The sequence below is a fragment of the Mesoplodon bidens genome (assembly GCF_964165515.1).
Source record: "Mesoplodon bidens genome assembly, chromosome: 17".
NCBI classification, from domain to species: Eukaryota; Metazoa; Chordata; class Mammalia; order Artiodactyla; family Ziphiidae; genus Mesoplodon; species Mesoplodon bidens.
In genome coordinates, this window is record NC_138174.1 from 63,176,465 (window position 1) to 63,189,670 (window position 13,206).

A 13,206-nucleotide genomic window follows, 5' to 3' on the forward strand; every position below is an offset into this window, starting at 1 on the left:
GGAAAGAACTGAACTGATTATAGATACTGGCAGCTACTGAAAAAATAATTATTTTTAATCATCAAAATAACTAGCCCCATATTTTAACACGAGACTTTTTTTAAAGCTACTCCACTCCCTTCTTTTTGATTAACACTTGGATTCTTATTTTGCTACTTTTCACTCAGTTGTGACTGCACGATAATGAGCCACCTACAAACACAGCTTCCTGCTGTAGCCCTTCAGTTTGTCAGGGCAAAGAACATGGATTTCCCTCCCTGTTCAGGCTTGAGGCTCTTCATCACCAAAACACTAGCCCCAGATGTTATAGGAATTACAAATCTAACAATAAGAACCTAGACTTTAATACATGAGAAACATTTAAGCTTCTCCACTTCTTCTTCTCTGACACTTAGGGTTCTTATTTTACCACTTTTCACTCAGTTAAGACGACACAACAGTGGGCCACTTACAAACATCAGCTCCCTGTCACCACACCTCACAGTGTGCCAGGACCAGACACGGAGTTCCCTCCTTGTTCAGGCTTCAGGATCGGGCACTGCTCTGGCGTGACCAGAAGGGGGCAGCACTCAGCCCATGGTACTGAAGCCTGTCCTCTCCTGGTTATCCAGGCTCAGGGCATGCGGATTCCACAGGATCATCAGCTGAGCCCCACTCGGCTGCCAGACACAGTTTGAAATCCCTGTCCCTTGGAGGCTCCCACAGGACCATTTATTTTAAACCTTAAAGACTGAGACCAAGTCCCATCATTTCATGAACGAGACCTGGGTCCCTGAAACCTTCTGCCACCTGCCCACCTGGCTGTAAAGCGGAGCAGCTTAGAAAGCACATGTCTATGTCCAGCCTCCCAACCCAGCGGGGGATTCATTCAGACTCCGCTTCTCTCCAAAAATCCCCAAGGTCTGTGTCACGCCCCCTCCCGAGGGCTCTTTCACCCATGACCTAACCTGAGAGGCCCTAATTACAAATGACCCAGCACAGGGCACAGCCTTCCATAGGCAAGGCCAGGACAACAGAATAAGGTGTTCTGTGCTACACCGCAAGTTACACAGAAGTCTGGGGGCATGTTATTACGTTCTTGCAAGAAGAACGAAGCAGCTTATTTTATAATGCTGCATAGTTTGGTCTAAGAGATTTTGTTAATGTTTCATACAAAGTACGTGTTACCATCCACAAAGAGTTGCCATCGTAATGGAAGTTTAATGGTGCTTTTCATAAAGGCTTCGAGTGTATTATGATGAGAAATACCAGGCAGGAGGTAAATCTACCATATTAAGGTAGGAGGAACTATCAGGCCAGATAAGGTACCTTGTTAGAGTTTCCATGTGCGAAAGCTAAGGGGGTATATTTTTATTTATTTGGGAACATACTACTGTTTTGTTTTTGTTTTGCAGTACGCGGGCCTCTCACTGTTGTGGCCTCTCCCGTTGCGGAGCACAGGCTCCGGACGCGCAGGCTCAGTAGTTGAGGCTCACGGGCCCAGCCACTCCGCGGCATGTGGGATCTTCCCGGACCAGGGCACAAACCCACGTCCCCTGCATCGGCAGGCGGACTCTCAACCACTGCGCCACCAGGGAAGCCCCATACTACTGTTTTGTTGGTGGGGAAGCAGGTACTGAATCAGAAGTAGTTGAACAGGATGCAAGTGGCACCACACTTAGTGTGACAGGCATGAATACACACCACTTGCACTGTGGTCTCCACTCCCACCAGCAGTCGAGCTCCTGGGCTGTGCACCGGATGGTGGACCCTCTGGTAGAGGCTCCACCATGTTTGAGTCCTTCCAGGCCTGGGGGTGGGAGCAGCTTCCCACCACTGCTAATCTCTGGGTTGGGTTGTCTCCAGCACCACCACTTTGCCCTTTCTACTTTTTTCTTCCCCCGTCTTTCATCCTCTGCGTAAGTAATTCCCTACATGGAATGCCCTCTCCTGTGGTATGGGTTCTGTTTTACCGAGTAACCCACAGAGGACCACTGAACCGGGGAGGCAGGAATGTTTCAGTCGTCACAAAGGGGGGCTGCACGAGGTGTGCAGTCTTGAGAGCGGACCCTGCTCTGTTTCCTGTTTGCCTGAACGCCATAAATAAACCAAGTGTTCGGAAACGGCCAGTTCTCCCTGTCAGCTTGCCACACGGTGCAGCCCTTCAACTGGGAATCACTGGTGCTCACTGTGCCCTCCTGCTGCCACCTCCCCGTCCCTGCCTGCCACCAAAGTAGCCAGAACCATCGAGAAGCTTAGGATGGGGGATCCCCACCCTGCCCCACAGCAAAGATCCGTATGAAGATCCACGGCGTCACTCCATATGTAATAAGATGATCTGAGAAACCAAGGCTAAACATGTACACTGACTCCCCGAAGCCTCTGGTCTCTAACAACTGGTTGTATATTTGTTAGTTAACCCATTCCATACTGCAGCATTTTTCCTCCACAATCAATATAAATTATAACATTACAAACGTATGCACTTGAAGGTCAAAATGTGCTAATACTTTGAAAGCTCTCTTGAAAATGAGAGAGATAGAGCAACATGTCAAACGTCTTAGGCTGATTTTACACTTAATCTCCATTAATTGCAAACCTTACTCCTGATTTTGAGAATTTTTATAACATACTTTCAGTAAATTAGCAGGTCACATTTTACACCAGGTGTAAAACCTCAGAGTTCTCCAATAAATCTGTTGTCTGTTAGCAGTCACAATCTTGGTGCACAGGATGTGTTACCTTATCCCAAAAAGCAGTGAAATCTTGCACGTCCACTATCATTTTACCATCTGATGGCAGCTGAGGGTTGCACTGTGATATCTCATCAAGTAACAGGAAGTTCTACAGAAAAAGGAAAAACACAGGTTGTTTAAACTCCAGGAGAGAAGCATAAACAACAATAACTGCTTTCTTGGATTTGCAGTAAAAAAAACTTTATACAGCCTACATATCGTTTTGCCAATTGTACTTAAAGTGTAGGTTCACATCAGAACAGACTAGGTAATATGTAGAATATTATATACTATTATAATAATACACAATAAAGTCTACAGATAGTGTAGGGTATAGTATGATATATGTTACATATATGACAAAGAGTTCCTGGCCCTGAGGCTGTCTTTGAAACTTTCTTAACAAGTGTACTGGTTCCACCCTAAGGAGAAAATGTGGTTGCAAATTCCAACACATTTAAAAGCTTGATATTTCTATTGTTTTACTTTTGTGTTACTAACAATAAACAAAAGAGTTGGTAGGGAATGATTCCGTAAATATTTACTGAATCCCACCATGTGCCAAGCACCATGCAACACTGCTAGGAACACAGAGAGGAAGGCCATTCCCAGGCCTGCAGGTATCAGGTGGCACAGGACAGGCTGGGAACACAAGACCTACGAAAACCCTGGCTCTGCCTGTTTGGGGTCGTGACCTTTCCCTGGGGACTTAAGTACACTCTGCTTTACTCCTTACGCACGTTAAATCAATCACTGCTTGTCATTAACTGTCACTCAAGTCACTATTCTAAAAATGAAATGCTCTTATTAAGTTTCTATCTCTTAAAAAATAGTTTACAAGCATCTATTCACAATCACTTGTCTCTTCTCCTTAGTCAACACCCTCTCACCTCGACAGCAGGAATGGCCGCATCTTCCACCAGCAGGAACGGCCGCATCTTCCATGGCCTGCTATTTTCACACCCCTTAGCAGCTATTCAATGCAATTCAGTTGAATAAAACCAAGTCCTGCGAACCATTACTGAACTAACATAATCATATATAGGAAAACTCCCTCTTGCCCAGCAAATGCTGGACATAATTCAACAAGAAACAAACCGCAGATTTTAGCGGGCACCTGGCAGCCTGGAAGGAGGCCCTCTCTCTCTCCAGCCTCCCGAGCAGATAGGTGCAGCCATGTGACTACATCCAGGCCGGTGGAAAGTGACAACGTCCGGGACCTTCATCCACCCCACGGCCTGGGCCTTGGAGGTTACCAGCTGGGTCAAGGCCACATGCAGAGGAGTAACAAGAGAGAAGGAGTCTGGGTCCCTAACACCCTGGAGGATCATACTAGCCATGGAACTTGTTACAGGGAGAATTGCTCACCCCAACCAAAAAATAAAATAAATAAATGTTAAGGTCCTAACCGCAAATACCTCAAAACATGACTTTATTTGGAAATAGGGTTGTTGCAGATGTAATCAATTCAGGTGAGATCACACTGGGCTGGGGTGGGCCCTCAATGCAATATGATTGGTGTCTTTATCAGAAGAGTGACGCAGGGCTTCCCTGGTGGCGCAGTGGTTGGGAGTCTGCCTGCCGATGCAGGGGACGCGGGTTCGTGCCCCGGTCCGGGAAGATCCCACGTGCCACGGAGCGGCTGGGCCCGTGAGCCATGGCCGCTGAGCCTGCGCGTCCGGAGCCTGTGCTCCGCAACGGGAAAGGCCACAACAGTGAGAGGCCCGCGTACTTCAAAAAACAAACAAACAAACCAGGCTTTGGGCAGGATCCTAGTTGTCATTTACTAGCTATGTAAGGATAGGTGAGCTATTTCACCTGTTATAGGAACCTGTTTCCTTATCTGTAAAGTGGGGACACTAATGCTTAGCCCATTCAGTTGCTATCAGGATTAAATGAGACGACATGCAAAGGCTTCAGGAGCGCCCAGACCTCACAGCAACCGTGGCAGCAGCGATCGAAGACAGCAGCTGCAGCAGCACACGTGTGAAGCCTCCATCTGGACAGCTTACTGTGTCACTAAGAACGTCACTACAGTTCAAGGATATCCCCAAATGTCCTCTTTCAAGATGTGAAAGCTTCATAAAAGAAATTTTATTGAACTGCATGGACCATCCCTTAACAGTGTTGCTAGAAGCCCCCAACAAAAAGAATGATTAGGGCTTCCCTGGTGGCGCAGTGGTTAAGAATCCGCCTGCCAATGCAGGGGACACGGGTTTGAGCCCTGGTCTGGGAGGATCCCACGTGCCGCGGAGCAACTAAGCCCATGTGCCACAACTACTGAAGCCCACGCACCTAGAGCCCGTGCTCTGCAACGAGAGAAGCCACTGCAGTGAGCAGCGCCCCCTCTCCACAACTAGAGAAAGCCCACGTGCAGCAACGAAGACCCAACGCAGCCCAAGATAAATAAATAAATACATAAAATTAAAGAAAAAAAAAGAAAAGAAAGAAAGAATGATAAATTCAGGGGAGCAGAACTGACCCCGTATAACTGGTCTGTTTTATGGCCAATAGCTTTTTATATTATAGAAACTTCATCATAACCTTTTATGACGACTGAATGATCAAATAAAAATCACAGCCAAAGCTATCTAACTTCACAGGAGATCTATTACTGGCCATCCATCACTGTCGAGAAGTAGGAACAAAACAAATTAGATGTGTTGTAAAGCCCAGACACTCAAGCTCACAAAGCCAATTTACCTTCATTTTACACCAATTAATAAACACACAACTCCTTAAACATCTACAGGTTCTTATCTTGGTGATGTAAATTATTCACCCCTGGCAATTTACAGACAGATTAAAAAGAGAGAGAGAGAGACTATGGGTACGGCAGGAATCACAAGTTTGAAAGGAAGAGGGCAGCTAGACATAGGATTACACGTTAAGTGAAAAGAGAACAGGGACAAAAAGGCAGATCGAAAAGGCATGCTGAGAAATCAACAAGCAAACCATCTACGGAGGAAAGAACCCCTTTTTAAACACAGAGAATGAAGTGAGACTGAGGCCATGCTTCCTACCCAAGAAACAGAGGCCTCTCAGCATGTTCATTGCCTCCCGGCCCAGAGAGGAATCCTATTCACCCCAGGACTGAACACAGGTGTCACCTAGTCAATGGAGTTAGCGTAGGAGATGAGATCTGTTTGCTTCTCCTACTTTCAGACAACTTAATCGTCTCGCAGCCATTACTAGACAAGAGCCCTATACCACTGGTACTTATACTCCTGCCCATAGATGAGCAGGCTCTTAAGATATTTCTAACGCACCCTATGTCAGAAGACAGGAGTACTAAAGACTTTCTGGAACAACCAACAGCTTAGGGCAGTGAGAGAGTTAGATCTCACCTAACTGGCACACAGTGACACCAAATAAAAGGAGGCATTTTAGGTAAAATCCACCTACAAGTTAATAAAGTTATTTGTCAGCAAACCTTGATTCTTCGGATGCTGACGACTGCCTCTGACACCTTCTCGACGGCCGAAGGGAAGAAGAGGGTGACCGTCAACCGCACAGCCCCATACAGTGTCACTGCCACAAACACGCGGCTCGCTGTGATCACGTTGCCAAGAAGCACATACGTGGTGAAGGTGACAAAAACAATGATTTTGCTTGCAACAAAAAACGATGCCAAATTCATTCCTCTAAGGTAGGAACTTCTCAGAATCTTGGAAATTTCCTTCCTGGAAAAGAGTAGAAAATAGATTTTAAAAGAAGCATCAACATCCAAGACATGAATTCAAGTGCCCTGTGTGAGCGGCCTCTTCCTACGGAGAGGACCCTCATGAAGATAAACCATCCCTCACGTCATGGAGGTACTACACAGTGCACACCCGGGGGCCTGCCCGACACCAAGGCCACACACGTCATCACCGCTTCACTCTTTCAACTAAATAGAGGCTTAGCGTCACATTGTAAACATTTGGGGTCAATCAGACGGGGTTTGAACATTCAGTCAACATCCATTCATGACCAGAAGTCCTGTGCCGGCCTCCTCACTGAGGACAGGAAGATACAGCCCATCCCCTCCAGGAGTTGACGAACTCATAAAAGAATAGAGAAGACAACCCCCAAATTGTGAGACACCAAGACATTAGACAGAGGCGCCAGCACGGCCCCCACGGGAGCACAGAGCAGAGGCGTGTAGCTCAGAGCGGTAGAGTCCAGGCAAGGCACACGCACGTGGACCCTCAGGAGATGAGCTGGAGTCAGTCGGGCTTGGTGGAGGCCAGAGAAGATGAGGGTATTCCCAGCAGAGGGAGGGGCACCCACAAAGGTGCAAAGTGAGAGGTGACACGGTGCTGCCAGAGAATTCTAAGTACCCTGTGCTGGAGTATAAGCACTCATCAGACATTTAAGTCAAAAACGGAAAAAAAAATCTACAAACATAAAGCAAAGCAAAAAAATATATTTATGTCTTTGTTTGGAATGAGCAATACTGACTCATAAAGTTTGGCCCAATATAAGTACCCAATCTTTATAATCTCCCCATTTGTGCTATATTCACATAAATTATACTTTTAGTTTAAATATCATTTTAGACGCCAACATCTTAAATCATTGTTTATTTGGAATCTGTGCTATTAAGAAATACTTGGGGGCTTGCCTGGTGGCACACTGGTTAAGAATCTGCCTGCCAATGCAGGGAACACGGGTTCGAGCCCCGGTCGGGGAAGATCCCACATGCCGCAGAGCAACTAAGCCCGTGCGTCACAACTGCTGAGCCCACGTGCCACAACTCCTGAAGCCTGCTCGCCTTGAGCCCGTGCTCCGCAACAAGAGAAGCCACGGCAATGAGAAGCCCGCGCACCACAACGAAGAGTAGCCCCCGCTGGTTGCAACCAGAGAAAGCCCACGTGCAGCAACAAAGACCCAATGTAGCCAAAAAAAAATAAACGAATGAATGAGTGAATGAATGAATGAATAAACGATTTTTTTAAAAAAGACAGAAATACTTGGAATTTAATTTCTGTATAAGTAAGAAGCATATCTTTTTTTTCCAATAAGAAGATGGTAAATGGAAGAGCAGGTTAAAATGACGTCTCCACTGTTCTACTTAACCCCACTGCCACATGGAGTGGCATAGTGGATAGTAGTTAAGTTCACCTTAACGTGAAAACTTGGTAAGACTTCTAAACCATTCAGTAAATATGAGATAAATTATGAAAATATGCTGTATATATAGAAAAACTTACCTTCTCAAACTGGTAATAAGGTCTGCAAAAGACTTTTCCCAGCCATACATTTTTATTATTCTGATGCCAGTTATAACTTCATTCATGGTCCTGATCCTGGTGTCTGTGAAAGCTGCAGTCTTACTCCTAAGGGACAGACGTGGGAGATGAGCCTTAGTGACCACAGCCCAACTTTCCTTAACAGCAGCAACAGTGGCACAGCCAGAGACCAGGGATCAAATGACTCCCTACAGCTCTTTTGCGCAGACAGGCAGGTCCTACTCAAAGTACAAATGGAGAAGACTTCAATTAGGAAGCCAACCATTCAGCCCAGTTCAAGAAGTAACTTGGAGAACTTGCAGTATCCGCTAATGAAGACCCAGAATTAATCAGATACAAACCATCTGCCCAAGGATGTCACGGTCAGGTAGGGAAGGCAGAAAGACACCCGACTCTAACAGGAAGACAGCGGCTGTGCTGTAATAAAATAGGAGTAAAGTGCTGGGGAGCAGAAAAGATGGGGCTGTTAATTCCACTGGGAAAGGAGAACAAGAAAGCCTTCAGAGACCCGGTAGCACTGGAACAGGGCCTCAAAGGATAAGGAACATCTCTCCATAGCAAAAAGAGGAAACGAAATTCCAAGTAGAGAAAAAAAGCACCACACGAAAAGGTACACACACACAAAAGAACTCAATGAGCTTCAAACAGCACAACATCTCCATCACCCGACAACCTGGACAATGACCCACCTCCAACCCTCTGGGACCTTCAAGTCTAACTAATCAGCATTAGGCTCTTCATCACCAGCCACTTTTCTATCTCATTGGCTGCTAGGAATGTGGGGCTTTATAAAGACATATTTAAGATCGATCTTGCCCTTGGGGTTAATGGAAACATTGAATTAAAAACAAGATGCAAACATATACACACCTGAAAATGGCTCTAACACAAGCATAGCAAAAATAGATGCCTGTGGAATTGAGCCTATAAGATCATTCCTATTTAATAATGCTTAAACAACACTATTCAATGTACATTCTGCTTAAGGACACTCTACTCGTTGAGGTACGGTGCCGGGAGGAGCCAGCGAACGCTGTCACCTTTCCCGCTTCAGGATCAAACTTCAGCTTAAGGCTGGAGCATCTACTGGCTAAGCCTAAAGGGTCCTACAACACATGCCAAGAGACCAAAGAAGGCATTTTTGTTTTGTTTTGGAACAAAAGCATCAAGCAGACGGTGAATGTTACCAGTTGCATATTAACACTTTTTTAAACCAGTGTGTCTCTTACCGGAGTGATGAAAACAGCTTCCCAATGCAGCTTTGCAAAGGCAGGAGGATTATTAGAACCGCCATTCCAGCAAGACATGATATTCCTATTTCCATCCAGAGCAGGATGGTCACTGCGATAGCCTGCAGGGGCCCTGCCCACAGAAAGTGCAAGAATATCGTTACCTTAAAAGAAAGAAAACAAAGCCTTCTTAGGAATGTATAAAAACCAGACCAGTAAGGACACAATTTAGAAACAATCTTCTGTCAAAGAACAGACAGGAGCCTAAACAGAAAGGATCACAGTGGGTTTTAAACCTGCTAAAGCAGAAATCAAGTATCCACCCTAGGTGATGCTGTTCTGGGACAGCACAGGGCCAGGCTCACGGACGTCCAGGGAAAAGAGGACCGGCAGCGCCAGGAAGCTTTCAGTTGTGTCCATCCCGCAAATGAGCTCAGGGCTTCCTCAAGGTCTGCCCCAGAATTCAGCCCCTGTCAAGAAGGGCCACCCCAGGAGCACCCTTAGAGACACTAAGCACGCTGGGCAAGAACACTGCTGCCTATTTATCATTAGAAAAATAAAATTCTCATCTGAAGGACAATACACACTATTACATCTAATATGCACACAGAAGAAATGAGAGCTGGATGAAGAGAACTCTTTGTCTTACGTCTTCAAAAGAATCCTGGCCAATGCCAAACACTGGCTCCTGGCATCCCAAAAAGCTAAACACAATAAGGACAGGAAATGGAAAAGGATCCCCCAGGGGCCGCTTACCTGATCAAACCTGTTCACATCGTTGGACAGCAGGTTGACTATCTGGCCTGTGGTGGTCTTCCCCATGGCCAAGTTACTCAGGCAAAGTGCCTGAAACAAGAGAAGGTAACAGAGAATTGGGCCCCTGCGGTGATACCAAGTCACTCTTAGAACATAACAAAACAGAGCACGCGTTCATGGGGTCTGGAGTGATGTCAGGACGAGCAGGATGATCCCTGACAGCAGGGCTCCAGGAACCCATGTTTACCCTTTGACTCCTCAATGTGGCCACAGCCACGCCCACAAGGACAGCAAACAGAGGGCGACGCAAAATCTCCCACCTTTTTTTTTTTTTTTTTTTTTTGATGAATCTGGACATGCCCAAAATACAAAGGGATGTAGGTTCATACTTTGAAGCCAACTAAAGTAATTTTGGGCCATATTAGATGAAAGCAGGGAAGCTGCCTGCAAATCAATCATTAATTTTGTGTGTGACGTCATTTCAACACTGTATTCTCAGTTTCCTCATTCTTCGAACGGAAATAACTTTTCACCGTGCATAAGATCATAGGGTACGGGGGCTTCCCTGGTGGCGCAGTGGTTGAGAGTCCGCCTGCCGATGCAGGGGACGTGGGTTCATGCCCCGGTCTGGGAGGATCCCACATGCCGCGGAGCGGCTGGGCCCGTGAGCCATGGCCGCTGAGCCTGCGCGTCCGGAGCCTGTGCTCCGCAACGGGAGAGGCCACAACAGTGAGACGCCCGCGTACCACCAAAAAAAAAAAAGATCATAGGGTACGTATGAGAAGTGAATGGCAGATCTGTTATCTACTCTGTAGAGGACACCAGGTGCTCCTGGAGATATATTTACTGATAGTCATGTCTTCTTGTCTTTGGAGATGGGACAAGGTATATGCCAACACCTGTAATTCAGGTGTGAAGTGAACAGTAAATACAGTGGCACAGGGAACTGGGGAAGGTTTCTACCACGTGACACTGTGGTGATGGAGGAGCTTGGACGACAAAAAGGATAAAGTACATGGAGAGAAGTGAAGGGCATTGGGGGTGAGAGGAACCCATGCAGAGACTCCAGGGAGGGCAAACGCAAAATCTGGCTAGAAAGGTGGTCTGGGAAAGAGCTAAAGAGTTTGGAAGGCAACATGGAACGGTCCATGTTTTTTCACATTAGAGAAACTCAACTTTAGGAAAATTAAACTGAAGAAGTGACTGGCCAGGAGATTTTTGGAAGAAAGGAGAATTAGGGGTCAGTGAAACAGTCAAGAGGTAACCAGACTGTGCAGTAGAGATGTGTGAATGGTAGCAAAGGGCCACTGAAAACACTTTGAAAGGTAAAAAATGCTTTGCAAATATGAGCGAGGGAGGGAGGGAGGGAGGGATACACCACTACAGGAAAGAAAGAAACCATACTGTGCCTTAATTACTGAAAGCTCTCTTGAAAATAGTTCTAAAGCCTATTTTACATACAAATACATGTTAATCCCTCATGAAGAAAATACTTATTTTAAAGAAGTAGCTAGTTTATCCCTAATTTGAACAACTGAAAGAAGGCAGAATGGTGTACCAAACTCTGAGTTTAAACTGATCATCAAAAAAAAATCAAGACAACTGCACCTAATTGGAATTGACGGACCAAAAGGCTGGTTCTGGAACAAAAGTTAACATGAATCAACTATAACACTGCAGCCAGGGACTTCCCTCGTGGCGCTGTGGTTAGGAATCCACCTGCCAGTGCAGGGGATGCGGGTTCAAACCCTGGCCCGGGAAGATCCCACAGGCGGCGGAGCAACTAAGCCCGTGCACCACAACTACTGAGCCTACGCTCTAGAGCCCGCGAGCCACAACTACTGAAGTCCGCACACCTACAGCCTGTGCTCCACAAGAGAAGCCACCACAATGAGAAGCCCGCAACCGCAACAAAGAGTAGCCCCTGCTTGCCGCAACTAGAGAAAGCCTGCACGCAGCAATGAAGACCCAACACAGCCAAAAATAAATTAATTGATTAATTAATTAAAAAAAAAAAAAAGTCCTTTCCCTGCTCCGGTTCCCCTGAGTGGTGAGCTTCAGGCTGAAAGACATTTAGGAATTGCTGCCCCTAAGGAGAACAGTCACCACACTCATGGCAGGCATTTTGCGCTCAATAGTTCAGAGGCCCCCAGGCGGACTACAAATGGTGAGAAAAGGTGTGGAGCCCCTTGTTTGTACAGATTGGATTCGTCACAAATTTGCGAAGTCAAGAATTCCAGATAAAGTTTCCCAGGCTTCACCTGAAGATCATGAAAAATACGGTGGGGATCCACAGCAACCTCATAAACTGCATATTGTTGCCAGAATAAAAAGACGTCCACATTGGGAGAAAGATATAATAAAAATGCTTGGGTTACAAAAAGCACATACTCCTCAAGTTCACAAGAATACCCCTTCGGTGAATGCAAAACTGAAAGTGGTTAAACATTTGATAAGCATCAAGCCCCTGAAGCTGCCACAGGGTCTCCCACCAGAGGAGGATATGTCCAGCACCGGCCTCAGGAGCACTGGAGAGCTGGTGGGGGGGTGGCTTCAGAACCCCACAGACCAGGAAGTGAATAAGTCCTGATGGCCTCCCAGCTTCAGAGTAAAAAGTGCAAGTCATTTCTATTTAGAGACAGTGAGAAAGTGTTCTCATTAAAATGTTTTAAATTCTAAAAACAAACAAACAACAACAACAACAAAAAAAAAACAACACTGCAGCCAACACAGAAATCGAGGATCTGTCAAAAGAAAATCAGTCATATTCCACACAGGGTAGGAAACCGAACACGAAGTGACAGGAATGTGATTACTGGGAAGACACAGCTGACAAGCAAAGGAGTAATTGGTACTGAACTTGCCCGCCCTCGTAAAACTGCAAAGTTGGACAAAATATATGAATGAAGCAGCTGTTTTCAGGCACTGAACGACAAGCAAGGCTGAACTGTAAGCCTAGAGAAGAGGAGAGCCCGGGACTGGCCTGTCTTTCTGCCTGGGGGTATCTTCTGCCCAAGCAGAACTAAAGTTTCACTGAACTGAAGAGAAAGAGTTGGCTGTTCTAAGTTGCAGAAACGGCTGGAATTTGGGAGGAACAGCAGAGGGTAGACCCAGAATATCTTGTGGGGATTTACCAAAGGGACTTTGCCAGAACTTCACTGTTCGTGAGCAGAGTCGGACTCCATGAAGCCTCTGTGAGGTCACGTCAATGCCAGGAGACTAGAGTTTCTGCCTACCTAGAAGAAAGAGTTCTTCTTAAGCGCCTCCGACATT

The 13,206-nt window shown here is 46.1% G+C and overlaps 2 protein-coding genes across 4 annotated transcripts in view; one reads left to right on the forward strand and one right to left on the reverse strand.

The window, feature by feature from the left end:
- The window catches only part of ABCC4 (ATP binding cassette subfamily C member 4 (PEL blood group)), a 208,491-nt gene that overhangs the window by 127,842 nt on the left and 67,443 nt on the right, over positions 1 to 13,206 (reverse strand). For all 3 annotated transcript variants that reach the window (XM_081214428.1, XM_081214429.1, XM_081214427.1), the window contains 5 exons: positions 9,934 to 10,023; positions 9,178 to 9,341; positions 7,910 to 8,035; positions 6,148 to 6,397; positions 2,722 to 2,823 (listed from right to left, as the gene is read on the reverse strand). In XM_081214428.1, coding sequence (XP_081070554.1) covers positions 2,722 to 2,823; positions 6,148 to 6,397; positions 7,910 to 8,035; positions 9,178 to 9,341; positions 9,934 to 10,023 — 732 coding nt within the window. The remainder of the gene's footprint in view (positions 1 to 2,721; positions 2,824 to 6,147; positions 6,398 to 7,909; positions 8,036 to 9,177; positions 9,342 to 9,933; positions 10,024 to 13,206) is intronic.
- Positions 11,605 to 12,566, forward strand: LOC308605140 (large ribosomal subunit protein uL30m-like). The gene has a single exon (XM_081214860.1). It carries the CDS (start codon positions 12,047 to 12,049, stop codon positions 12,521 to 12,523), a length of 477 nt encoding a protein of 158 aa, XP_081070986.1. The 5' UTR covers positions 11,605 to 12,046; the 3' UTR covers positions 12,524 to 12,566.